Source organism: Podarcis liolepis, assembly GCF_965112155.1.
Source record: "Podarcis liolepis genome assembly, chromosome: 11".
NCBI classification, from domain to species: domain Eukaryota; kingdom Metazoa; phylum Chordata; class Lepidosauria; order Squamata; family Lacertidae; genus Podarcis; species Podarcis liolepis.
This window is the reverse complement of record NC_139565.1, coordinates 32,361,638-32,389,552: the sequence shown is the minus strand read 5'-3', so window position 1 is coordinate 32,389,552 and position 27,915 is coordinate 32,361,638. Positions and strand designations below refer to the sequence as shown.

Below are 27,915 nucleotides of genomic sequence, written 5' to 3'. Positions count from 1 at the left end.
CCAGCTCAGTCACTGAGATAGTCTCCCAGGGTGTTGCTTGTCATCCCCTGAGTTGGCAAGCTCATTTGACAACAATAAGGAACCTAGCCTTTAGTTTCATCAACCCATTAATGTGGCTTAACAGAGATTCTAACAGAGATTCAACAGGTGCCTCCTGTTTCAATTTTTTAAACACCTGCTGAATACTTACCTATTCCATCAGGCTTATGCAAGCAATGAACAGTACATTACAGAATAGTTATCCGACTTCTAATTTGGTAACATTTTCATTATATGGTTTTATGTACACTTGTGAACCATGATATTATCTTTATGAATTAGTGATATATAAGTATTTTTATAAATTAAAAAAGTTACAATATAGGAATATTCTGTTTGATACATGTGCATACATGGGTACAGGCAATATGCAAAACAAAAGTTAACTTTTTAGGAGGTGAGGTTCAAATACTGTTTCAATATAAAACCCAAAGTATTCATTAGAAGAAGAATAAATGAAAAGTGTTTATACTTGGAACATGATGTTAATATTTATCTTGTGAGCCAAAGCTAAGCATCCCAGAGAAAACTTTCAGGGCTTGTTGATCACATCACCAGAATGATGCTTACAGCACACATACAGTGTGTGTGTGTGTGTGTGAGAGAGAGAGAGAGAGAGAGAGAGAGAGATTTCCCCCCCCCTCCTCTGGAAGGAGAAGGGTAAAGGTAGCAGAAAGTTATCCAGAAACCAGCAGGCGTATAACTACTTAAAGCAAGCTAACATGCTAGTGCAAGTCTCGGTTTATTGTGTAATGCCAGAGTCAGTAAAATTTATCTTAACTATTAACTTGATCAAAGCATATTAAGATGATTTTTATGTGCTATTTAAAGGTACATAAACATTAGAGTGAAAATGTGCTGAGAAATTCTACATATAGAATAAAACAGTAAGGTGTTATTTCTAAATATTGAAACTTTTTAAAAAAACAACTAGTTTTATTGATACATTATTGATATTTTTACTCTTAATACTGCCACGTTGTTGTTATTTATTAAATTTGTATACCGCCCATCTGAAGAACACAGGGCAGTTAACAACATAAAAATACTAAATGAAAACACAAAATACACAATAAAAGAGAAAGCAAAAACCCCACTACCGCAAGCACATTAAAAAAGGCAATAGAATGGTTGAAGAGAAATGTTTTCCCCAGGCGCCTAAAGATATGTAATGAAGGCTCCAGGCAAGCCTCCCTGGGGAGAGCATTGCATAAACAGGGAGCCACCATAGAAACGGCCCATTCTCGTCTTGCCATCCTCCAGACCTCTTGTGGAGGAGGCACACAAAGAAGGGCCTCAGATGATGATTGCAGGGTCCAGATTGCTTGGGAGTTGTGGTCCTCAGCCTTTTAAAGCAGAGTTCAAACTTAGCCAGGCGCATTTTGCACCTGACTATTGGCCACTGGTGACCGAGTAAAGATGCCTGGGCGCCACGATGCGCTTGCCATCCCTGCTCTCTGGAGGTGCATGTCTGGGGATTGTTGGATCTTGACTGTTTTCATAAGCTAATACAGTGGTACCTCGGGTTAAGTACTTAATTCGTTCTGGAGGTCCGTACTTAACCTGAAACTGTTCTTAACCTGAAGCACCACCTTAGCTAATGGGGCCTCCTGCTGCCGCCGTGCCGCTGGAGCACGATTTCGGTTCTGATCCTGAAGCAAAGTTCTTAACCTGAAGCACTATTTCTGGGTTAGCGGAGGCTGTAACCTGAAGCGTATGTAACCTGAAGTGTATGTAACCCGAGGTACCACTGTATCACATCCTATAGAATTCTGTTAGTTACTGTATTTTTCGCTCTATAACACGCACCAGACCATAACACGCACGTAGTTTTTAGAGGAGGAAAACAAGAAAAAAAATATTCTAAACGAAACATTGGATATATTATTTTTGTGGTTCATGCTGTGGCCACAGACATGTGATCTGACAGTGAGTTTGGAGTAGCCCAATGCAAAAATCCTGAGGATCCATCTGGATCCATGCTTTGTAACCACGTTTTTGCACCACTGCGGCCCCAGGCAACAGTGGGTGCATGATTTTTTTGGTTCAAATGTAGCCATGGACATGCTATGTGATCTGATGGTGAATTTGGGGTGACCCAGTGCAAAAATCCTGAGGATCCATGTGGATCCGTGCTTTGTAACCACGTTTTAAGTGGGGAAGGAAGGAAAAGCACTCAAGGGACAAGAAACACGCGTGGGGTGTGTGGAGAAGGATGCTGCTAATAATGCAGGAGAGGGGTTTAAGGGGAGAAGGCTCCTCTCCCCTCCCGCTTTGTTCCTTTAAAGAAGCAGGTTCTCTGTCCCTCTCTCCTCCCCACTCAGCGGCTCTTCTCCCGCTTTGCTGTTTCAAAGCGAGCCATGGAGGAGGGAAGGAAGGGGAACCATGGATCCTCTGCTCACGACTGCAGCAGATCCCCTCCGCCACCTGCAGGCATTCACTCCATAACACGCACAGACATTTCCCCTTACTTTCTAGGAGGAAAAAAGTGAGTGTTATGGTGCAAAAAATACGGTATATTTTATATTCACAAGCAGAATGAATTTTAGGGACCAGAATGCTTTTTCTGTGCAGCCTGAGTAGGAGCAGTGAACAACATTATAGTTAATTGTTGTTGCTTGTCTTCACCTACCTCACCTACTGCCCTGCTCACAGTTGTGAAGAATTTTCTTACATTATGAATGCTCTGTGTCACCATTAAGAAAAAGACGTAGGGATAGGCCAGTATATATGTGGATTGTCCTTAGATAGTGACTTTTCTTATTTAAAGTCTCAGGGTTCTTAATTCTTAACCAAGCTCAAGGTTGTCTGAACTAGCCAGGTGTTTAACTGATAATCAACCACAGTCAGTCTGTCATTTGAAAAATAAGAGTTTAGAGCCGACTTGCCCCAAAATGGCAACGAGACGTTCTGTTTTGATGACTGTAACCTTGGTTTAAGAAGCCATTTGGCCCCTGGATTATATATTTGGTTTTCTAACACTGTTTTTAAGACTTTATAGGTCAAAACCAGCACTTTGAATTGGGCCCCGAAACTAATTGGCAGCCAGGCCAGGGTTGGCCTTATATGCTCAAAGGGAGCATCTTTTCACCTCACTTTGTACCAGATTTTCTGTGAAAGAAAAAAGGGGTGCAAGTCTTTTCTGCTTCTTCAAAGCTCAACATAAAAGATGAGGTTGTAGCTTCCATCCCTCAAGTTATTTACATGGAGCTTAGACTGTGGGAAGGAGAATAGTTCTTAGCTACATGACAGTAGTAAGAGAACTTCCAGAAAACTAATAGTGTCAGACCAGAGTTGGGTTTTTCTATGCTAGGTTTCCATTGCGAACATCTACTGTATGTGGATTTCCCAGAAAAATTTCTACAAAGTTGTTCTCTGCCCTTAAATTAAGATCTGTTGTAGCATGTTTATTTGACATATTTAATAATAAAAAGTATTCTATATTTTATGTAAGGGACGCGGGTGGCGCTGTGGGTAAAATCTCAGTGCCTAGGACTTGCTGATCGCATGGTCGGCGGTTCAAATCCCCGCGGCGGGGTGAGCTCCCGTCGTTCGGTCCCAGCTCCTGCCCACCTAGCAGTTTGAAAGCACCCTTAAGTGCAAGTAGATAAATAGGTACCGCTTTATAGCGGGAAGGTAAACGGTGTTTCCGTGTGCTGCACTGGTGCTGGCTTGCCAGTTGCAGCTTCGTCACGCTATCCACGTGACCTGGAAGTGTCTTCGGACAGCACCGGCTCACGGCCTCTTGAGCGAGATGAGCACGCAACCCTAGAGTCGGACACGACTGGCCCTTACGGGCAGGGGTACCTTTACTTTTACCTTTATATTTTATGTGCTGTATATATTAAATAATTATTCTAACAGCCAAAAATAATTGAAATTGAAGTAGTGTGGTTTTTAATGATTTCAAAGTTTTATTTATAAATTACTTTTAATGGGCTAGTTGTAACAAAATATTTATATCCAGATGACACATATTTGGATTCATAATCAAGCATTGTGATGTCCCACGGTAAAAACTGGATTTCCTAAGAGGAAGAATATTTCCTAAAATGAAAAGAGAAAGGTATGGTAGTACTAGTGCTAGTGGGATTTTTTAATTTTACTACCTACTATGAATTATGGACACAAAGATATGTGAGCTTTTGTGTATATTCCCTAAACTCAAATGGTGGCTATATATTTACTAGTGGTACCAGTGCTTCCTGGAAAATTGGGGTGGGGGATACAGCAATGAACATTTTCCATGCCATGTAGCGCTCTCTCTGTGCGTGTATGTGTGTATATTAATCAGATATATCTTTCTATCTTAATACTTTTATTGGATTCATATCTGGCTAGGATTGGGCTGATAGCTTGTGATCTAGTGTATATTTGCTTGGAAGGAAGTGCCATTGAAGGCAGGGGGACTTGTTTCTGAATAAAAGCATGTTTAGGATTATGCTTTAAGTTTTAGAAAAACTGTCACAAGTCCAATCTTATTTTGTAGCTTTCCAGCACTGTTGTATTATTTTGATGTCTCAGTAATGAAGCTGCCCCTCACTTCCCTCACCCCCCCCCAAAGAACTTTGCTTACCAAAGAAAGTTTCAAAGGCTGGCATTTCAGTGTATATCCTGTTTTCTAGAGAAGTGTGTTATCTACAGGAGTTTCCTCAGGATATTTGCTAGAACAGTGCGCTGCCATGTTTGCAAAGTATAACCTACTTCCATGGTCTATTCTACTTTTCCAATCAATTTTTAGCCAAAATTATCCCAAGGCATGCTTGCTTGAATTATGTAAGAAAATAAAAACACAACAGGATTCTATTTTATTATATAGAGAATGTCTCAGGACCACAGTATCTCAAGGACTTCCTCTCCCCATTGTATACTGAGCTGGACCTTGCAGTCATCATCTGAGGCCCTTCCTCCATGAGAAGTCTTGGAGGGTGGCAAAATGGGCCTTTTCTGCGGTGGCTTCTTGCTTGTGGAATGCTCTCCCCAGGGATGATCATCTGGCCCCATCATTACATATCTTTAGGCACCAGGCAAAAACATTCTTCTCCTCCCAGACCTTTTGCTAATTAAACAATCTATGGCTTTTTAAACTGTGTTGGTGGGGGTTATTGTTTTTGTTTGTTACTATGGTATGTACTTTTGTGTTTTTATATTGTAAACCACCCTGTAATCCTCGGATGAAGGGCAGTATAGGAAATGAATAGAATAGAATAGAATAGAATAGAATAGAATAGAATAGAATAGAATAGAATAGAGAAATATACCACCTGGTGTTATTTTTCCAAACACATTGGTTAGTTTTCGTAACAACCCAAACATTAATAAATAAATTAAAAACTAGTGTGTAACATTTCTTGCCACAACATTTATAGCTTCTTCCATAGATCATTGACAGCTTTATCAAGCAAAGGTGAATCGCTCGCAGAAACCATTTTTTTTTTACAACAGGGTTTGTTTCTAGAAGGGGGCTGCCTTGCACTAAATTAAATTATGCACGTTGTTTCCCCAGCTTGATCCTTGCCTATGTGACTGTGTCAGTTTTCCAGTTCAGTAATGTGAGTGTAATTCCCAACATTCATAGATAGTATCACACCACCCTCCTACAGGTGATTAATGCTGGAAACTGGATGAAAGTCTTCCCTTGGTATTATGTTGCCCTATGTTATGAGGAAAATGCATTTCTAAAATCTGTACAAAGTGCCTACAAAATGCATACAATTTAAAAGTGGGGGTTTTTTCATTCTTTTTTCAAAACAAAATTGGACACAGCAGGTTTACAATTGGAATCAAAATTAGGTGGCTCATTCTGTCCCTGGGTTAAACTGTCAGACCCAATACAGTGGTACCTCCGGTTGCAGATGGGATCCGTTCCGGAGCTCCAGTTGGATCCCGGGGTTTCCGCAACTGGAGGGACCGTTTCTGCGCATGCACATGCAGCAAAACCCGGAAAAATACTTCCGGATTTGCCGCATTCACATCCTGAAGGATACGCAACCGGAGGTGTTTGTATCCAGAGGTACCACTGTAGAGGTTTCCATTAAACAGAAACAACTTTCCAGCATAGTAGCTCATTGGGTGATTCCTTCCTCGTCAAATGTTCTGAATTTATTTATTATTTATTTATATTTGACTAAACTTTAATTTATTGATAAATAAACCATTTATTATTTCTATCTTTCTGTTGCCTCTACCAGGCTGCCTCGGGGCAGCTGTGATTGCAGGAGGTGCAGGCAAGAGATAATGCTAGACAGTGCAACAAGTGACAATATTTTCCTATTTAGTACCACATTTCTACCCAAGTGGCTGTATGTTCCAGAAAGTGGGGTGGCTAGATGTGTGCAGCAGGTCAACCTTCATTCTTCCTGTGGCAGCACCACACCACAATTGATGAGCTGTAATTTCTTCCCCTCCCTTTTTTCTTGAGAATGGCTTCATGTTTGTTGCCTTAATTGACACCATCTTACATTTGCATTACTCTGTACTGATGTCTTTAGAGAGGAAAAATACTGTGTGGCCTTTCCTAGGGAAATCTTGGTCAATTACCTTGAGTAACCTCTAAAGTTAGAAGGTCATTCCTCCTGTGCAGCATGGTCTCGAGCATGGGAGGTTGTCTTTTGATGTTTGAGGCCATTTTCAAAGTTTATCTTCAGTTTCTTGAGAAGATTCACCTTATTCTAGTGACCTCTCATCATGGGAGATGATGGATGGAATCTAGTTGGTGGACTTGCATTTACAGAAGGTATTTCGTTTCAACAGAAGAAGAAGGGAGACAATCTCAGGCCTCCATACCCGCAGCACCTCCTGAAAATCACTCAAGAGGGTTGGGGGACTTTCTAGAACAAGGTCGAAGGTGGTCTTGGTGGGGTTTGTAGGGGAAAGTGACAAAACTCCTCCTCTCTTCCTCTTCCATTAGCAGAGGTGTCTGCTTGATCAAAAACCTTCGGTGAGCACAAGAACACCAATTGGATTCCACCCAATAGAGGAAGCCTGTTCCATAGCCTCTGGGTCATTTCTTCATTGAATGCTCTGTTCTTTAAGTTGAACTCCATTTTGGACAATCTTTTTGTAGGTTTTGTGTACTCCTTACATCCTGTGGAGAAATGAGGCATGGAGTACATTTTATTAACAAAGCACAAAAACATTGCATGGAACTGTGTGTGTGACAACACACAGTCAGTGCCTGTGTTAAATTGTATTAACTTACTTGGTATCCATCTGTTTAAGATTCTAGCTCCCTTTGTTTATTATTCCATGTGAAGAGGCTCCATGCTATGAAAGGGTCATGGGGCTTTGCTGCTTGCTCTTGCCCCAGCCCGCTTAAGCAAAGTCAACTTTCACAGCTCACATTTAGGTATTCTCTGGAACATCTCCAAACTTAACGCCCACTCTCTGTGGATTCTGCTCTGCTTATGCTTGCAGTGCTTCCTTTAGAGTCTTTCCCCCCAGACTTTGACTGCTTGGGCAGTCCACATGCAGAAGCCAAGTAACGAAAACTTTGCCTAGAACAAGGCTTTAATGAATGCAGATGACTTCAGTAAAAGTCATACATGGAAGTTTTGTTAACTTTTGTAGAATTGTGTCTTTTTTGCAACTGTTTTGCAACTGACCATGGGAGTATAGAAATTCATTGGAAGATTGACTTACTGTGGGAGCAGCCACCACAGGCCTTCTGTAGAGCTTGTAACTGAGCCCCTTCATTTTTATAAATGTTTATCTTTGCTCCAGACTATGCTGTGATGGTTCATGGCTGATAGTTGTGGGGTTTGTTAAACCCAGATGTCTATATCCACATGCTTTTCACTTTATTCAGTTGGTTGAAGCTTACATGCAGCATTTTTATGCTTTGTGTTCCAGATGGTATCATGGGAAGCTTGACAGAACAATTGCAGAAGAACGCCTTCGGCAAGCAGGGAAACCTGGAAGTTATCTTATCCGAGAGAGTGATCGAAGGCCCGGATCATTTGTGCTTTCATTCCTTAGTAAAACCAATGTTGTTAATCACTTTAGGTGAGTGTTGATTTAATATTGTTGAAAAAGCTGTTTAAAAATGTGGGTTTTGAAGCTTAGCAGGTGTCTTGTGAATGAGTTGGAGTGAGAGACTCTCTTTCCTCCCCCGAAAAATTCAAAGTGGCATCATCATCGACTGAATTGGCATTTTCTTCTTTCAGAAGACACTTTACGTATTGATTATTCAGGAAGCCCTATATGTGACCGAATTCTGGGCACATGTTCTATTCATTCAGGGTACGGGCCAGGTCCCTTGGGCCCAGTTGTGTTCCTGCTGCAAAAACTGAAGATATGGCCTGGAACATTCCCCTGCAATTCAGATGAGATTGCATTAGCTTGTAATTCATCCTCTGTTATATTTCCTGTTACTCTGCTCCAACACCGTTCCTTGCTTTAAATCACCCCGTTTTCCATTCCCTCCCTCGCCATTCATCTTTCACAATACTTAAGAGAACAGGACTAAAAGGTAGAGCTGTGGAGAGCTACTTCCTTGGTGAAATGCTGTAGTAGCCTGACTTATTTCCATTTGGCTGGTGGCTTGCTCTGTGGCATTCAGTTACCTTTTCCTCTGCAGAGGGGGAATGTATGTCTGGAGTATGCAAGGTAGATACTTAAGTGGCTGGTAGCTTCTAAGCAATGGTGGCTTTCTAAACTGTATACTCCTAACTTGAAAGCACAGAGAGAGCCAGGCAGGGTTGCTGTTGCTGCTTGGAAACTGGCAGCTGCCAAGGCATTGACCATGTGCTCCACAGCTGTCATTTCTCTCTCTGCCTTGAATGTAGCTTTGTTTTGTAAGCCTGAGTTTTGGAGATAGTGCTCACAGCTTTTCATTCCCCACCTTCCAGAGAAGCAGAGGGCTAAGTTGATCTGCAGCTTGATAGCTTTCTTATAGCTCTTAAAGGCTGGAAAAGAGGATAAACACTCATCTGGCTGCTTGCAGCTGTTCTTACCAGTCTAGGTAGCCAGCATTGACTGATTTGTTCAGTATTATATACCTGCCATCCCCCTGCATCTGCAGATCAATAGGGATCGGCATAGATTCTAAATAACATAGTTCAAAAACTACAGCCGTTTGGCTGCTTGGCTGCTTGATGAGTACAGTTGCTTCACACCACAAACAGGCAAATTGGAAACTGCTCTGGATATAGTGTTTAAATTAGGTTTTTAGGCTTAATTTTATCAAATTGTGCATGGAGCTTTCTAAAATAGTAGTCAAAACTTATCTGAGCCCCACCCCCCTCCATATATTTCAAGCATATTTGTGGTTTGAATGAAACATATTCTTTATTACATCAAAAGTGAATCTTTGGCCCGCTAGATGTTGCTGTACTATAACTCCCATTGTCTCTAACCATTGACCATTCTAGCAGGGGCTGATGGGAGCTGGAGAGCAACATTTGGAGAGCCACAGATTTCAATCCCTACTTTATACGATGGATGTTTGTTCAAATAAGGCTTGGGAATGTTAGGAAGTGGGGTTTCACTTTTGTTCTATTAAGTAGAGATAGACCGAATTGCTGTCAGTGTGAATATGTATACATCCTTTAATATCCTAAAAACACAGTCAGTTTAATATTTATTCTTTCAAGTTTTAAAAAACTAACATTCCAGAAAGACTGAAATACCAAAGTATATATTTTTGAATTTATTCATGCTATAATTCTTAATATTTTCTACTAATGTAGGTCATAATCTTTCTTAACAGGATTATTGCAATGTGTGGTGACTATTATATTGGCGGGAGACGGTTTTCTTCACTTTCTGACCTAATAGGTTATTACAGCCATGTATCTTGTTTGCTTAAGGGGGAAAAATTGTTGTTTCCTGTAGCACCTCCAGAGGTATGTACTATTTTTTTAAAGCAAATGTTTCTGTGCTCCTATTAAAATCATCTTTATAGAAATACCCATTTTAATTTGGAAATGTGAAATGAGTTACATATTTGTGGATGGATAACTGGATACTATATAGCTCCATCCAAATCTATATATTAGTATTCAATCATAGAAGAGATTATTTATTTAGAAACTTAGACTTTGCTGTATTAGAGAAATAATTTGGTACTGTGACATACACTGTATGGTTGAAAAATACGATTGGATACTTGGTTCAGAAACCTCTGAAACGAATCCGCTTGCCTCTCTTCCTCCATGCATGAAAGCAGGAAGCAGAGGAGAAAAGTTTTCATCCTGCTGGGTTCCAAATAGCCTGGGGGGGATCAGCTCCCATCCCTTCCTCTCTCTCTCTTTCTGGGAGAGAAGGTAAGCACTATAGAGCAAAGAACAACATTTATCTAAGTTCTCAGTGTGATTGAAGCTCAGGGCCTTCATCTTTTCTTCCCACCCTGGTGGGAAATGATGAGAGAAAAGGGTGAAAAAGCCCACCCTGCCTGATCTTAAAAGAATAGAAGAGAAAGCCTTGTGTTGGTAAAAGACCTCTGATCTTACTGTTTGCTTATGAGTGCTTTGGGCACATTGACAAGTAGAAAATTGGAAATGGACGTGATGGTAGATCTCATTTAATGGGTTGAATCTAGATTTTCCATAGGTGAAATTCTACCCTTGGGGTGCTCTGCTGGAGGAGGGGGGAACAACAACATTTCTGCCAATTTCTCCACCCGTCCCTTGTGCCCCCCTGAACAACCTCTGTGGAGGGTCAGGGATGCTTCAGAACTGTGTGGGAGGTAGCACCAGGGGGAATTAGTAAACATAATACCATCTCCTAAACTGAAGAAGCCTTTCAATTTGTGGAAATGAGCCTGAATCCAACCCTTACCACTGATATGGGAGCTCAAGTTTGAATAAAAATAAGTAATGATAAAAAATATGGTAGTAGCAATATAGTACATTCTGCTTACTTTCTAAGGGCAGAACAGTTTTGCCATAAAGCTAGTGCTTATGCCACACTCACACAAAACTAATTCATGTTAGTATCTTAACACAAATAGTGACAATATTTCGTCTGTTCAAGTTACGCCATAATCTAGAAAGCTACTTAGTGTACTCAAACTTAAAACTAAATCCATTTTTAATTAACTTGAAATAAAGAGACTTCTGTTCCACTCTGATCCATATTTTGAACTTATTATTGCTCAATAAGCAGTTAGTCTAAATATTTGACTAAATATTGTGACTTTAAAAAGCATCCAGGCATTGGCCTACTGGATCTAATTGTGTTATTAGAGGTAATCAGCAGTCTACGGAGATCCTATTTTGCTGCAAAATATGATCCAGTTAGTATAGTGGATATTTTGTCTTGAAATCGTATTGCTCACATTGCAGTCCAGATTTTAAGTCCTGCATCACAGCAGAACATCTTTGTTTTTTATAGCCAGTGGAGGACCGCAGGAGAGTCCGAGCCATTCTGCCATACACTAAAGTGCCAGAAACAGATGAAATAAGGTATATTTCATAAGAATTACAAATCCTACGTGGGGTGAAATTATTTATTTGTACAAAATATTGATATACCACTATAGAAAGGAAAAGGAGTGAGAAGGGTGAAGGCAAAAGCAAAATCAGGCACTAGCTCTTAGTTATATCATTCTTGTAATGACCAGCTGGAATAGAAAAATGTGGAGAGAAGGCAAAAGTTGCAGATTTTTCAGATACTGCAGGTCTCTCTCCCCCTCACCTGTAGTGGAAAGAAAGACTGCTGGTCGATAATTCAGTATGGTCAGGAAGACAGATTAAAAACAAATACTTCAATAGTACATACCACACAATATGGTGATACTTGCCACTTTATATGATTTTTAGAAGGATTGGACAAATTCATGGAGGAATAGGTGTACAAAAGTCTTACTAGTCAGAATAATTAAATGGGGTCTTGAATCTGAAGCATGCCCTGTTGATTGCTACCATGCCTTGCATGTTAGTGTCTAGACATTTATAGTTTAGAGCGCTAGTCTGTAGTAGTAAAACATACATCCTCTGGTTAAAAACACAGAACCTGTGGTACTGTAGAGACTAGAAAAACCAACCGTAACAGAAGCTTCTGTAGGGTTTGTAAAATGCATGAAATGCTTTCCTTCTTGGTGTGTGTGTATGTATACATTTATCTATCTATATAGATGCATACATGATTTCAGAATAAAGGTACTAATAAATAATGGCCTCAAAAGGCTGTTAAATTAAATGGGTAGCAACAGATGTGCCACATTTTGTATAGCTACAGATATATAGAAGATAAATTTGGCTTTGCATACAAATGTGCCACATTTGCTGCTGACTCTTAATATTTCCTGTTTGTTTGTTTTTTTTGGTTTTGTTTTGCCTCTCTACATGTGCATTGATAAACCTGCCAATTAAGAGTAACATTTCATGCATTTGGCAAAATGGCTGTAGTCAACAAAAGCTGAAGCGGCAACTAATTTGCTTGTGTTTAAGATTCCGTAGTACTTTTTAAAGTCTGTAGATGACTACTCCTGGGAGAAAATGCTGAATTATATTATCCAACAAGTATGTTTCTTTCGTTTTTACTGATATCAGGTTCACAGATAAAACAGTACATGTGGGGACCAATACATTTGTGGCTCTTGCTTTGTGTGTGTGTTTATTATAAAAAGGCAGTTATAATCAATTGACCATTTGAAATAAAAGTTTCCAGCCTGGTTTAGTTAGTTGGGATTTCTCCCTTCATCTGAAACAAGCAGTTCTTTGAAGATAAATGGAGAAAGAAGAAATGTCAATAACAGAAAACCTCTTCCTTCCCCACTCCCTCATTTTCTCCAGTTTCCAGAAAATTTAGCAGTTTCCTTGCCTCAGTAGGAAGAGAGAGAACTTAAAAGTTCTGAGTTGTTGAAGCAGTTATATTTAGGTATTCACTTCCATTTTGTGTTCAAGGCAATTAAATGATTTGTAAGTTCAAGTTAAGTCATGACTCAAAGAAAACTTCTCTGAATTGGTTTCGGTGTTTGGTTTCACATTGAGTTTGATTCTTTGCCTAAGAATCTGGTGATGATCTGGTATAATTCTAAAATTTATTTTGAAGAGCTCATTTAATTTCCAGAGACATTGGAGAAAATCAGGGAATACTTGTAAGTGTATAATTTAATGTGCCAGACTTGGTATAATGGGAATCTGTTTCATAATTTTATCTTAATTACATATAGCTTCCTTAAAGGAGACATGTTTATTGTCCACAATGAATTAGATGATGGATGGATGTGGGTTACAAACCTACGTACGGATGAGCAAGGACTTATAGTAGAAGACCTAGTGGAGGAAGTGGTAAGTTACTTTATACAAGGAGTATCTCAGCATTAAAATAAAAGCACAATAATAAAAGTATGTAAGAGCTGGCTTACTCAGCAAAGTACTGAACAAATGCAACTGATTCTCCAGTCTGTTATTTCTGTGTCTTGAAAAGGAGATAATATATATTGTTTTATTTCCATCTATGGATCAGTTTATAATCAAGACTTGGGTATGCTTCCATCTTCCTTGGCACATGCTCCTTAATTGGGTATTACTAGTATACATCTGGACTGGCAAACTATAGTTTGTGTTTGCTCTACAACCTAGGGTTTGATCCTGGTTTGCAGGGTGAGTTAAAACCATAGTTTCCTAGTTCAGATGCAATAGTAAATTGTGGTTTGCTACAAATCAGGAAGTAATGAACTAAGCAGAGTGCATTATGGAATTGGGTATGTAAGCTCAGCATTCATGTTCATATTACCAGACCGTGATTTCGCATTGTGTGTGAACTGACTCAGTAAATTTAATATGTGTGGCCAGATTCATGACTACAGCCTGGATCATTTTTAATGTAATTTTTGAGGGAGAAGAATCCTGAAAATTTGATACTGTTTTGTATGCTATGGGTGAGTGAGCTTAGAAACCATTCAGTAAGGGTACTCATCAGTGGCATTTGGGGTACAGAAAAAGAGAGAGAGAGAGTCAAAACTTCCAAAAGAAAGTAGTTTTCTAAACTTCTACGGCTGGATGTAGATTTGGATGTCCAGTTCTCTCTCTCTCTCTCTCTCTCTATCTCTCTCTCTATCTCTCTCTGTGTGTGTGTGTGTAGGGTGGTGGTGAGGGTTGCAGGTGTGTTCCAGTTTTTCTTTTTTTTAACTTTTCTACAGAAAAAGGTTTTGTTGATATTTGACTCTATAAGGCTTGGCAGGCTCTTATTAGGTGTATGGCACTCAGCTGTCTATCATTCTACCTATAGTTTCTGGAAGTTGAGAGCAAGCCTTTTTCAGTTGCATGGTTTGTTTTCTGAGGCAGACATAAAATAGTTTAGTGTTGTAGGTTGCTATTCTATGCACAGTTTCTTGTGAGCAAATCCCACTGAGCGTGATGAAATTTAATAGGTTGCATGTTAATTTCAGAAATCCGAAATGGTTCAGATTTCAAAATTATTTTTATATTTTATATGCTTACAACATTCTGTAAACTTTAGGAAATGTGTTATCTGTATCACTCTGTTGTGTTGGTAACAGTGGTATGTTTTCATTAGGGTCGAGAAGAAGATCCGCATGAAGGAAAAATGTAAGTGTGTCTTCTGGAATAAATTATAACTTATCATAAGGGTCTGAATACTGGAAGTGTTATTCTAGAATTGAACTCCTTGATTTCTTAATATGCAAAATGCATTATTCCAGTTGATCTTATTATTCAGGAGTTATGTGATGCACATAATAAGTAAGATTCTTTGATGCTGTGTCCCAAAAGTCCAGTACTATATTAAAGTGAGGAGAGTAGCATTGTTTTCAAGACCCTTGATAAAATGTACTACTTTAATCTAGACTTGTAAGAATTTCTTGGATTTCGCTGTTCAGTTCTGAACACAATAGCTGAAAATGGATGTGCACAATTTTGAAAGGATTTATAACAACTACAAGGATGTTAAAATGTCTAGGAATATGAATATGTTAATATAGATAAAAGAAGAGCAAGGGATATTTTCCCATAGTTTTTGAAATATTTCCTGAACAGTTTGGTGATATAGTGAGTTATTGAAAGCAATTTCAATTTTATTTGACTGAGGACAAAGAATTGGATCATTTGAGTTGTTGCTTACCAGATCTTGCTGATATTAACAACACTTGGTTTTACAGCAAATGTTTATTAATGGTGTGAATAATCATTGTGGGGTGTGTGTGTGCACACACGCATACACACATAAATGCACACACACACACCACCTGTATCATCTGAATTTAAACATTGTTACATATTAGCAAAAATAGAAATCCATAGGGTGATTGGTTTAAGCCCCACATTGGGCAAAAGGTTCCTGCATTGCAGGGTGTTGGGATAGCTCAGTTGGTAGAGCATGAGGCTCTTGATCTCAGGGTCATGAGTTTGATCCCCACATTGGGTGAGATTCCTGCATCACAGAGGATTGGACTAGATGACCCTTGTGGCCCCTTCCAATTCTACAATTCTATGAATCTATGAAACCTCGGCCCTCCAGATATTTTTGGCCTACAGCTCCCATGATCCCTAGCTAGCAGGACCAATGGTCAGGGATGACGGGAATTTTAGTCTCAAAACATCTAGAGGGCCGAGGTTGAGGAAGCCTGGGCAAGATGACCCTTGTGGTCCCTTCCAATGCTACAGTTCTATGATTCTATACAGGTCATTCCTAAGTGCACTTGTGTTCTCTCATGTAAGTCAGGATTGGCGAACCTCCAGTTCGCAGGCCTCTTTGTACAGCCCTCAGGACTCTTACCACACCATGCCCCCCATCTCTCAGCTGTGCCCTTCACCAGCTTTGTTCCATGTGCTAGAGTGATGACTGCTTGAACCGTGATGATGCCTTTTGCTTGCCTGCACGGGGATGTGTGTGTGTGTGTGTGTGTAAAAACTATGGCTTTTGCGTGGCTGGAATGCAGCCTACTCTACAAAGGTAAGAGTTGCATCTATTGTTATGCATTGACCCTGCCCGCCATTGGCATTCTATCCCCAGAAGGTTACCCAGGAAGTAATGAAGTTTTCAAGCTGAAAAAGGTTCCTCTTCACTAATCTAAGTAGAGGAGATAACCAATTTAAGCATGGTGTTTCTAATATTTTCTCATTTATCCGATTCTCTAAGATGGTTCCATGGGAAGATCTCTAAACAAGAGGCTTACGGCTTGCTGATGACAGGTATGTCATGTGCAAATGTACTTAATAAAATATGTATTACACCACTTCTGCATTAACCTCACTACTTAACTGTGTAATATTTTAAGAAGAAAGGCTGTTACAGGGCTTAAAATGATTTTAAAAACCATTCCTAAGGCAAATAAAAGCAATTTTATTTTTAGTATTTGCTTAGATGGTCTACTATAAAAGTTCATCGTAGTAATAATGATAATAATAGTAGTAATTTTATTATTTATGCCCCACCCATCTGGCTGGGTTTCCCCAGCCACTCTGGGTGGCTTACAGCATATATAAAGCATAGTAAAACCTCAAACATTAAAAACTTCCCAAGCAGGCTGTCTTCAGGTGTCTTCTAAGAGTTATGTAGTTCTTTTATCTCCTTGACATTTGAAGGGAGAGCATTCCACAGGTAGGGCGCAACTACCAAGAAGGCCCTCTGCCTGGTTCCTTGCAATTTCACTTCTCACAGTGAGGGAACCGCCGAGGAGGACAACAGAGTCTGGGTTGAACAATGGGAGTGGAGACACTCCTTCAGGTATACCAGGCCACGGCTGTTTAGGGCTTTAAAGGTCAGCACCAACACTTTGAATTGTGCTCGGAAACATACTGGGAGCCAGTGAAGATCCTTTAGAACTGGTGTTATGTAGTCCCGGGGGCCACTCCCAGTCACCAGTATAGCTGCCACATTCTGGATTAGTTGTAGTTTCCGAGTCACCTTCAGAGGTAGCCCCACGTAGAGCACATTGCAGTAGTCCAAGCAGCATGCACCACCTTAGCGAGACGGTCTGCGGGCAGGTAGAGTCTCAGCTGGTGTACCAGATGGAGCTTGTAGACAGCTGCCCTGGACACAGAATTCACCTGCTTTTCCATGGACAGCTGTGAGTCCAAAATGACTCCCATGCTGCACACCTGGTCCTTCAGGGGCACAGTTACACCATTCAGGACCAGGGAGTCCCCCCAACCCCGCCCCCACAAAACAGTACTTCTGTCTTGTCAGGATTCAACCTAAATCCATTAGCCACCATCCATCCTCCAACTGCCTCCACACACACACAAAGGGCATTCACTTTACTTATATTAGTAAAGGTTTTGTTTCTGACTGCCAGTACACTTCAGGATATGGAAGGGATAATTTGCAGTAAGACTTGTCTTATCTTTCAGGAAGGATTCTTGTAACTTGGTATTGATTAACAGACCATACACTGTGCGAACTGTTAAAGCTGGCTTCCTGCAACTGGCCAAATTTTTAGTTTGCCTACCAAATTCCAGATAACTTGAGTAAAGCTGCTATATTAACACTGAGAAAGTAAAATATTGGTAAGGAGCTAAGTGTTCTTTCCTTTCCTTTCTGTAATTAGTTGGCCAGGTGTCAAGTTTTCTTGTGAGACCTTCTGATAACACGCCTGGGGATTACTCTCTCTACTTTCGAACCAGTGAAAACATACAGCGTTTTAAAATATGCCCAACACCAAACAACCAGTTTATGATGGGGGGCAGGTACTATAACAGGTAAGTTGTGAACAGGCCTTGATAGTCTACAAGTTGGGTGCTGTCATGTGTGCTGCTACCTTTTTGGCTTGGTATATCGTTGTTTAACTCTGTCTTTTCTTTGTAGTACAATCAACACTGGATTGTTTATAGTTTTCATTATGAATTTAGGAGATTCAAAGTTCAACACGAGGAACTAGTGAAATAGAAACTGTGTGTGCATATTTAAAAAATGAACAAGAATATATGTTTTTTCTGAGACCTTTCATGATAAGTTATAAAGAAAGCCTGGTCTGTTGATACAATAGCAGAGATTCTAGTGGGGGAAACAATCTCATGTTTCTGGAAAAAATAACCATTGACTTTTCTTGTTGGATAACATAGAACCTATCTTTTAATGTGAACATAAATTTAGGATGGACAGTATTTTGCACCAATATATGCCTGCCTTTATATTAATAATTTAAGTTCTAAAAGACATGACAACCTAGAGCTTAATGTGCTGAAGAGCTGTTCTTAGTAGTGATGAGTTTAGCTCCCTCTTCCAAAGGAGAGGGCTGTTGCCTAACCCACAGATGATGGAAATTGCCAAACCTGAACCAGGGAATTTATATCCATCCCAACCGAGAATTTCTCTCGCTTCCAGCTTGGCTTCTGAAATGGTTAGAGATCCTGCAGCTGGTGTGACTGAGAAAGTATCAAGTTCTCCTAGCTGAGAAGTTCATTGGACTGTCATAGGACTTCAAGTGGAAGATGCTGTGAGGCTAAAAATTGGATCCTTTTGCATAGCCCACATACAAGCTACTTGAGTACCTTCTTCATTAAATCTGTCTGGCCTCCAGACATCCTCATTGAAAATCCAGCTAGCAGCCTTTGTAAAGGTAAACTATCTTTTGCCCATTACCTAGTTTGTTAGGGTTATGGCAGTATAAGCCTTCCATTAGAAGACCATGACATGTATGGAACAGGATTCCAAAGTTCTCCTACATTATTTAGTAAAATAAATCCTATTTTCCTAGGATTGGAATTGCTTAATATTCATTAGTCTGCTTTGCAAGAGAGCCCCTTGATTTGCGTTAATTCTGTCCTCCTGCTGCAGTCCCCTATGCCTCATTCTTCCCTGATCTTCAGGAGCTGTTGTCAGAGGCATAGGAAGTGGGGGGAGGAGAGTCTCATTGTGTGAGAGAACCTCCATTCTCTGGATCCATTACTTCCTCCTCTCCATCTTTCCAGTAAGATAAAAAGCATAAAACTAGGGTGGGGTGACTGAATGGGTCAAGGATATGGTAAACATATCTTTACATGATATAATGTTGCCCACAGCCCTTAAAGAGGTGGTATTATGTCCACTTCTTAAAAAGCCCACTCTGGACCCAATGGCATGTAACAACTATAGTCCAGTTACCAACACCCCATTATTGGCAAAAGGTGGCGGTGAGGGTGATTGAGGAGTAACTGCAGGTATTTCTGGGTGAAACTGATTATCTATATGCACTTCAAACTGATTTCAGTTTCCAAAGGAGTTAGTGATATGGTATGAGAATCTACTTAAAGCAACAACAACAACACTGTGCACCAGCAAGCTTGGGTCCGTCTTAGTAGCTCTTTGGATCCCCACCAAAATATATTTTTCTAAAGTACTTATTTCTATAGATCAGTTGCTCTATATGAACGTAGATGAATTCCTGTTTACTCCTTTGATCAACTTCCACTTGATTCAGTTCAACTTCCAACCCTTACTTACTGATTTAATGCACAGTTGATCCACACAAGCACCACATACAGTGGTACCTCGCAAGACGAATGCCTCGCAAGACGAAAAACGCGCAAGACGAAAGAGTTTTCCGTTTTTTGAGTCGTTCCGCAAGACGAATTTCCCTATGGGCTTGCTTCGCAAGACGAAGCGTCTTGCGAGTTCTTGCGAGTTTGTTTCCTTTTTCTTAAAGCCGCTAAGCCGTTAATAGCCGCTAAGCCGCTAATAGCCGTGCTTCGCAAGACGAAAAAACCGCAAGACGAAGAGACTCGCGGAACGGATTAATTTAGTCTTGCAAGGCACCAGTGTAATTTTGTTAATGGTTTGAGTTAATGATTTTCTGGTGACATCATTTCTTCCTTATTAGTCTGTTACTTTATCACTGAGGTGTCTCCCTTGTTTGCCAAGAGGAAGCGTTTATGATCACCAGTAGCTGTGAAAGTATAGAAATACCTTTCTCATCTACATTTTTAAAGAACTACTGCTGGCCAAGTAGCTCTTGGAATCACTTTGTTAGTTAAAAGCTGTATTCCTGCCCCCTTTTTGCATGTGCTGTTATGTAATTCAGAATTTAGAAAGCAGAGAGAAAATATATTCTACTACCTGGAAGGCTATTCAGATCTATAAAAGTTTTGCTACAAAGTATATTATTATATGATACATTAAGAGTGTGCTAAAGTAGAGGTTATATAGTATGTAATCTATATTGGATATAACTGTCAAATAAGGGTGGAACATGCATTTCTGTTTTGACTAGTGTCTTATGGATTGGTGAGAAGTAATGTTGCTTTCTTTATTTTTCTATGTGCCTCAAAATTCCTGTTGTACAAATGTCTCTTGAGATGTTTCATTGTATCTTTATCACATTTATGATTGATAATCCTTGAGGTTACAGTTACTTTAGCAAGAAAAGTAACCAGAAGTGTGGATAAAAGGAAACTTTTAAAACTACGATACAAACATTTAGTATGTCATTGAATCCGTGATTTTTTAAATTTAAGAACTCTTTTTGTAAGAAACAATCTTATTAATTACTAAGCTCAAATTTGAAAAGGGCAGTATCGAGTAATATTTATTCATTCTTGTAAATTATTGATTATTGGAAAAAGGCAACTGGGAAATGTTTTAGTGAACAAGAAAGCTCTTCTCAGATAAGTCTTCAAATACTTTATTGTACTGTATTTACTCAAGTCTAATATGCCATTGACTCTAATGCACACCTTAATTTTCACAATATAATTTGGCCAAAAAAGGTGTGCATTAGATTTGAGTAAATATGTTATAACTATTGCAATATTAAGCAAGCTTACAGTATGTAAAATTCTTATTGTAAAATAAGCATTGCATAAGTATGGTAGATACCAACCTTGAAAACCAAGTGAGGTAAGGAATTTATTGGACCAAATCTGTAGAAGTATTGGAAGCATGTTTTTTATTTTATCTCTGATTTGCTAAAATAATGTGTCCATTATTATATTTAAGTACATGGGTAACAAATTTGTGGAAGAGTAATTTGAGCTATAAGTCTGGTCAGAAATGCTATGTTGACTGAACTTCACATTTCTATTCATTATATAAATTTTTATATTGCAAATGTGTTCTTTCCCTATGATTGTGTTACATGTGGAGGTTTACTTTGAGAATGCAATGAACAGAATGTCTAAATAGACTATGCTCACTTACTCAATATGTTCATTCATTTAATAAGAATGACGTATAAAAGAGTAAAATACATGGAATGTCAGGTTTCCTCCAGACCTCTTTTAATCTGTGTCCTTCGAAATGTAATTTTATCCTGACTCTATGTGGTATCTGAAATATAGGATTTTGTTTAAAATATCATCACTACTTAAGACTACTTAATATAACATGATTACCATATTTTTTGCTCTATAAGACTCACTTTTTCCCTCCTAAAAAGTAAGGGGAAATGTGTGTGCGTCTTATGGAGCGAATGCAGGCTGCGCAGCTATCCCAGAAGCCAAAACAGCAAAAGGGATTGCTGCTTTCACTGCAGGCTTCTGAGATTCAGAATATTTTTTTTCTTGTTTTCCTCCTCCAAAAACCAGGTGCGTCTTGTGGTCTGGTGCGTCTTATAGAGCGAAAAATACGGTACTTATAGTTTCAAAATGCAGTCTGCATGATACCTGTTAAGGTCTTTCTCTATTTCACATTCCTACTGTCTTAGAAATAAATTGCTTTGAATGCTAAAGTGATTACCATTCATCTTCTCTAGTTTCATAGAAATATAGGGAGTTACTGCTAAGAAACTTAGAACTTTCAGCCTGTTGGGAACTTTTTTGCCCTATCTTGAATATGGAGAAAGTTTGTTGATCTCTGATGCTTTGGAATATTTGTTATAAAATCTGATTATTTTAAAATTGTTGAGTTCTTTACTAGTAATGGCTTACTGAATACTCAGGTCTTCTGCTGTGGTACTGATTTTTTGGATGAGAAAATATGTGTTTTAAAGTTTGATTTTTACATTTGGGGCAAAAATATTTTTACTTTACATCAGTTCTGAGCACAGTCTTAGAAGCAAGTTGCAATGATTGTGTATTTTATTAAATATATTCTTAAGTAAATAAGTTTAGGGTTTCAACTGTCATTTCATGTTCAGTTTTATAAACTAGCATTTACTTTATTCAGAGCTACCTGTTTGTTTTTGTTTTTAACAGTATTGCTGACATCATTGAGCATTATAGAAAAGAGCAAATTGTTGAAGGCTACTATCTTAAAGATCCTGTTCCAATGCAGGTGAGACATTGCATTCTATCTAATACTAACATTAGCATTTCAAATGCAGAGCACTACCAGTGAAAAGACTGTATCTCAGCACTGCCCTACGCACCTCAGATAGCAGAGGGATCTATAGGCAGATCTCTGAAGAAGACAACAACATCTCAGAAAGGGTCATGTGGAACCAAGCAGCCCTTGATTCAACCCCATTCTGTTATTTAACTTGTTTTCACTCTGCTTTTAATCTGGTGGTTCTGTGGGGGTGAACAGGGCAACAAAAAGAGTTTTGCTTTTAGGCTGAGCAAAATGTATAGAAATACTGCTGTAGTAATCACAGATCTGTTAGCTTAATCCAACTTGGGCTAGTATCTGCCTTTCTTTTAATTCTAAAAAGCAGCATTGCTTTTCAAAAGTAGTCCCAGGAGTTCTAAGGTGTAAGAACTCACAACAAATGTTTTGAAGCACCAAGGAGTGTCATAAGCTGTGGGAAAATGTTGTGTACTATATGTATTTATTTAAAATCATACCTATACTGCTTTTCACATAAAAATAAACCCCGAGGCAGTTGGTTTACAGCAATAAAATAGTAACAATAACAATAAAACTGTAAACAACAAAACAATGAAACATCACAATTATAGTACCAGAGTTGTTAAAAAGTGGCATCATCCATTGGGAAATGCTTGTGCAAAAAATAGCTTTTTAGAAAATAATGGAAACATTGGTGCCTGCCACATTGCAGAGGGGAGATCATTCCACCACAGAGGACCGCTTCCATATCACCCCAAGATGAAATTCTGAAGCTCACAGCATGGCTAGCATGACCTTCTCTGAAGATCTTAGTGCTTAGGTAGCTCTGTTTGGGAGAAGGTGTTCTCTCCCCCCCCCCCCCCCCATAATTGGTCCCAAGTTTTTTTAACACAATAATTATGTATGCAGTAAGATGCTCCACATAGATGCCTAGCCAGTGTGTTCTGCACCAGATGCAGCTTCTGAACCAGCCTTAAGGGAGCCCTGCATATGGCATGCTACAATAGCTTGTAGTGTTGTTAAACTGTAGAGTTATTTTTGTTTCATATTGGAAAATGTATGCCTACTTGTTTCCTCTGCAGCATCAAGGACAAGTGCTTAACGACACAGTGGATGGGAAAGAAATTTATAATACAATCCGTCGTAAAACAAAGGATGCTTTCTATAAAAATATTGTTAAAAAAGGATACCTTCTGAAGAAAAGTAAGTGGGGTAAACCACTGTGTAGATACACTGTGGATACATACCACCTGAATCTCCTGTCCTTAAGGCCTTACATGTCAAGGTGCTCCACTGGCAGTATTAAGTCTAGTAATATCTCTCATGCTTACAAGTCTCATAATGACTCTCTTTTGTAGTCCCCACATTCCAGCAGTCTTATACAGACCATCTGTGTTTTTGTGCTTACTGAAATTGTCTAAAGTGTCATATATATTTTTGCAACTTTTCTAAATAGTTTGAATCCATTGTGATTTTTTCTTTTTGTGTTGCACTTATAGAAGTAGGCACATAATTTTTTTGGAAATGGGGGTGTAGAGACAGCAATGTTTGAATCAGGCCCTGATTTGATGGTTTGAAAACCAGCCTGATTCATTTCTGAAACTGATTTGTAGATATCTCAGTTTGACTCATGTCCAGACTCCACTCAGTATTATTGGTCTTTCTTTCTTTCTTTCTTTCTTTCTTTCTTTCTTTCTTTCTTTCTTTCTTTCTTTCTTTCCAGCTATTGCCCCTTCTGAGTGGGTAAAGCCTACCAAATTTATGACAAATATCTCTGGTGTGGGGGTGGATTGTACGTTAGATTTTTTTTAAATGAGCCTTTACAGCAATAGTATCTTCTGAAGGGAAGAATATCTCCAAATTTCAGAAGGATAACTGCAGCACAGACTTGACAGTTTTGTGCTTTTTATACAAATATTCACTCTCTTCTATTGTTTTCTGGTAGCATATATCAGAAAGGTGCTCCTAGGTATGAAAACTGTCAAATATCAGAAAGATAGGTACATGGGTTTAAAGTTGCTTTTTTCATAATTGGGGACAGAACTAAATAGAATTTGCTTTCATCCATATGGTTTTGTGGGCAATTGTGGGTTGTTGTTTTTTGGTTGTTTTTTTTATGAAAATGGCCCACATTGTAGAGGTGGACCTAGGAAAGTAACTTACAAAATTTCATAAGGATAGGTGCCAGAGATAAGGAGTTGTGGTGAATGAAAAACAGCATCAAGCTTGTTTTTTGTTTGGTTGACATCAAAAGTCAAAGAAATGGAATGGATTGTAACAGCATATGAGACAGAGACAGAAGGACTTGCATGTCCAGTATTTTCCAAGTAAATCCTACCAACAGAACTAGTAAAAATCACAGGGAAAAAAATAAATACAAGGTGCTACATTACAGTAACATTACAGTCCTAAAGCACTGTAATTGCAGAACTGTAGTGAAATCATTCCCTCAGTTTAGAATGCAGACCCATTAGTCACAGAAGAGCTCTCCCCTCTTTCTCTTTTCAACCTAGTGTTTAATTTACATGGCACACTTGGTGAGAAATGTTTCAGGATTGACAGATATACCACCTGCAGAGTTTTCAATCCAATTCACTTTGAAGGTCTCTGTTTTGGAGAGCATGGAAGAGATCCTGCATTTGTTCAGAAAAGTCCCAAATGTTTATGAACTATCCTAATTTGATGCATACTTCTAATTGGCAATATGAACACACATTATTGTGTAATATGATAAAAAGTTATTTTACTTGTACAGTGGTGCCTCGCAAGACGAAAATAATCCGTTCCGCGAGTCTCTTCGTCTAGCGGTTTTTTCGTCTTGCGAAGCAACCCTATTAGCGGATTAGCGCTATTAGCGGTTTAGCGGCTATTAAAGGCTTAGCGGCTTAGCGGCTAAAAGGCTATTAGCGGCTTAGCGGCTTAGAAAAGGGGGGGGAGCGAAAAAAATCGCAAGACGTTTTCGTCTTGCGAAGGAATCCCATAGGGAAATTCGTCTTGCGAAGCGCATCGAAAAACGGAAAACCCTTTCGTCTAGCGGGTTTTTCGTCTTGCGAGGCATTCGTCTTGCAGGGCACCACTGTATTCATTTCTATTCGGGTTCATAAAGCATAACACCAGAAGTGTGGGGTAGGGAATCTTGCTACTTAGTTGCCTAACTCCTGGAAAGTTAATTGACAGTCAGGGATTTGACATGTGTTTTCTCCATCCATCTCTAAATTACTGTGGTTGTTTTACAGGTAAAGGAAAACGGTGGAAGAACTTGTATTTTATTTTAGAGGGGAATGATGCTCAACTTATTTATTTTGAAAGTGAAAAGCGAGCCACTAAACCCAAAGGACTAATCGATCTTAGTGTGTGTTCTGTCTATGGTGTTCATGATAGTCTGTTTGGCAGGTAAGACAGAAGCTACTAGTTTTAATCATGAAACTATAAAAGTCAGGTACTTTTTAATAGAGTAGTTAATGAATAACCCTATTAACACAAATGCATGTATGAAATTTTTGCTTTTCATTTAAAAGGGCTAATTTTAACAACATTCCTTTGTTCTCAGTGACCTTGTTACAAATGATTATGCGTAAAATGTATTTGGTGAGGTCCAATATTAGTCTGAATAGACCCATTGAAATGAAATTACTTAAATCAATTAATTTCATTGGCCTTACTATGCCTAATATTGTATACCACTCCCTGCCTTTAATTTGATGTCCTGAACATGCCACTAATTTGTATGGGTGCTATTTGTTATATTTAGGTTTTTGGATTGTTAAGGAAAGTTTTTTGCATAAAAGTCAAAGTACTTTATCCATTATCATAAATCTCTTTCATTCACTGATACTTGAAAGCTTTTTGTGTGTGTGAAAACCTATTGAAAAGTTTAGCTTTCCCAAAGAGTGTATGTGTGGAGGAGTATTGTCTTAAATTTTTTATTATTATAAAAGTGTACTGCCTGTACATAAACTATAAATACGCCAAGTTTAGGCCTGGTACTAGGTGCTGATGCTGATGTGTCAACATCTCAGTAACCTTTTCTTAAAGCACTTTGTCCCCTTCCCTCCACATCTTGTTCAAGAAACAAATGAACTAGTACCAATAAATTTACCAAATGTGCTGTGAAAAATGCTTTATTCAAAACAGCCCAGTTCTGTGCTTCATTAGTTGAAAGTCACATTCGCAATGTATGCTCACGAGTAACCGTGCATGTTTTATATAAAACTGTCCATGTTTTATATTCTCCTTAATATGGAAGAATATACATCATTCACTCTGATGTGCATATTGGTTTCTCTTTGCATTCGCAGCAGTGATATAATAATACTGCTTATGAATACTGTACTCATTAACCTAGGAGTAGAAAGCCTATGTGAGATCTTGCAGGCCCATCCTGAGTTCCCACAAAAGCATCCCATAGCCCAGTAAGCTCTTTGTGCACCGGGAAAACCCAGAACAAAATTAACTTTAGAACTCCTCACCTTGCATGCAATTCATTTGCAGCTTTTCAACTGGCCGGCTTTCAACTGTGTAAGGTTGAAATCACGCAAGTTAATTGTGTGCAGGATGGGATCGTATTGTACTTACTCCCAAGTAACTGTGATTAGGTTTGTTGTCAGAGACTATTAAATTAAATTAATACCAAACCTTTGTGAATTTGGAAGAATTGCGTGTGATAAGGTTGAGTAGCAATGTTGCCATTCTGTTAATAGTATTCTGTTCTATTTTGTTTTTCTTCTCTTTAAATAGGCCAAACTGTTTTCAGATAGTAGTCCAGCACTTTAGTGAAGAGCATTACATCTTTTACTTTGCAGGAGAAACTCCAGAACAAGCACAGGTAAGCAATTTTTCCTTGAGTTAACATTGTCCTAAAGAGTGCTATGATGGATGTTTCTTTTTATTAAAAAAAAAAAGGTGCTGTTGTAAATTGTCTACTCTTATGTTCCTATGTTGGACATGCACTATAAATTGTTTGGATCCAAACTTGTGTGAGCTCATTGAACAGGTTTCTCATTTCGGCTGTGCCACTGTAGTACCCTATATCCGCTGCAAGCTGTTCTAGGTTGGGAGATACTTGGAATTAAGTAGGATATGGCAAAGGTGGCTGCAGCAGAAAGGTGTCAGTAGTAAAAATTGGGGATCCTCTGTTATGTGAGCCACTGCTTTCTACTTGGCCGAGTGTGCCATATGGATTCTCTATGCGTGATCAGGGCATTACAAAAGAAATTAAACTCAGGTTTATATTTACCAGCTGGAATGAACTTGTTCAGGTAGTTGTTGGAACTGCTGCCAGGAATAGACAAATGCAGCTAGTGTCTCAACAGAGCCAGCTGAATGGATCTGCTTCCCTTCTGTCCCTCTGCCCTAGCCAGATGGAATGATGACTGCTATGTATTTTCTAGCCAAAGACAGTTGGTTTCTCAGCAAATGACACTACTGCAGCATGTTGGAATCGCTGTGTTCACTGTGTTAGGACTGCAGCTTACGCAATAGCTAGCTTTGTGGGGGTTGCACATGTAAAGTCAGAGCAACCCCCAGAACCGCCCCCACCTTCCAAGATCTTGTAAGATTGGGACTGTATGAAATCTCACAAAATCTTCTGGAAGCCTTCCAAAGCCTCATAAATAAGCAAGGTGTAGGAAGAGCTTTTATGCCTTTCACCTTTCTTACCAGTCTCTAGGAGGCTCCCTCAAGATACTGTGAAGGCCTCCAGACCCCATGTATGGCATTCACAGAGCCTGTAAGCAAGGCAGAGGGATTAAAAACTTCCCACACCAG

General features: G+C 39.1%; 1 protein-coding gene across 1 annotated transcript in view; it reads left to right on the top strand.

Moving 5' to 3' along the window:
- RASA1 (RAS p21 protein activator 1) overlaps nt 1-27,915 on the top strand; it is a gene marked incomplete at its 5' end in the record, with an annotated part of 51,810 nt that overhangs the window by 8,142 nt on the left and 15,753 nt on the right. The window contains 11 exons of the mRNA XM_083465203.1: nt 7,891-8,043; nt 9,749-9,884; nt 11,374-11,444; nt 13,157-13,274; nt 14,506-14,537; nt 16,087-16,139; nt 17,498-17,648; nt 22,059-22,137; nt 23,232-23,352; nt 25,386-25,542; nt 26,887-26,974. Of these exons, the coding sequence (XP_083321329.1) occupies nt 7,891-8,043; nt 9,749-9,884; nt 11,374-11,444; nt 13,157-13,274; nt 14,506-14,537; nt 16,087-16,139; nt 17,498-17,648; nt 22,059-22,137; nt 23,232-23,352; nt 25,386-25,542; nt 26,887-26,974 (1,159 nt within the window). The remainder of the gene's footprint in view (nt 1-7,890; nt 8,044-9,748; nt 9,885-11,373; nt 11,445-13,156; nt 13,275-14,505; nt 14,538-16,086; nt 16,140-17,497; nt 17,649-22,058; nt 22,138-23,231; nt 23,353-25,385; nt 25,543-26,886; nt 26,975-27,915) is intronic.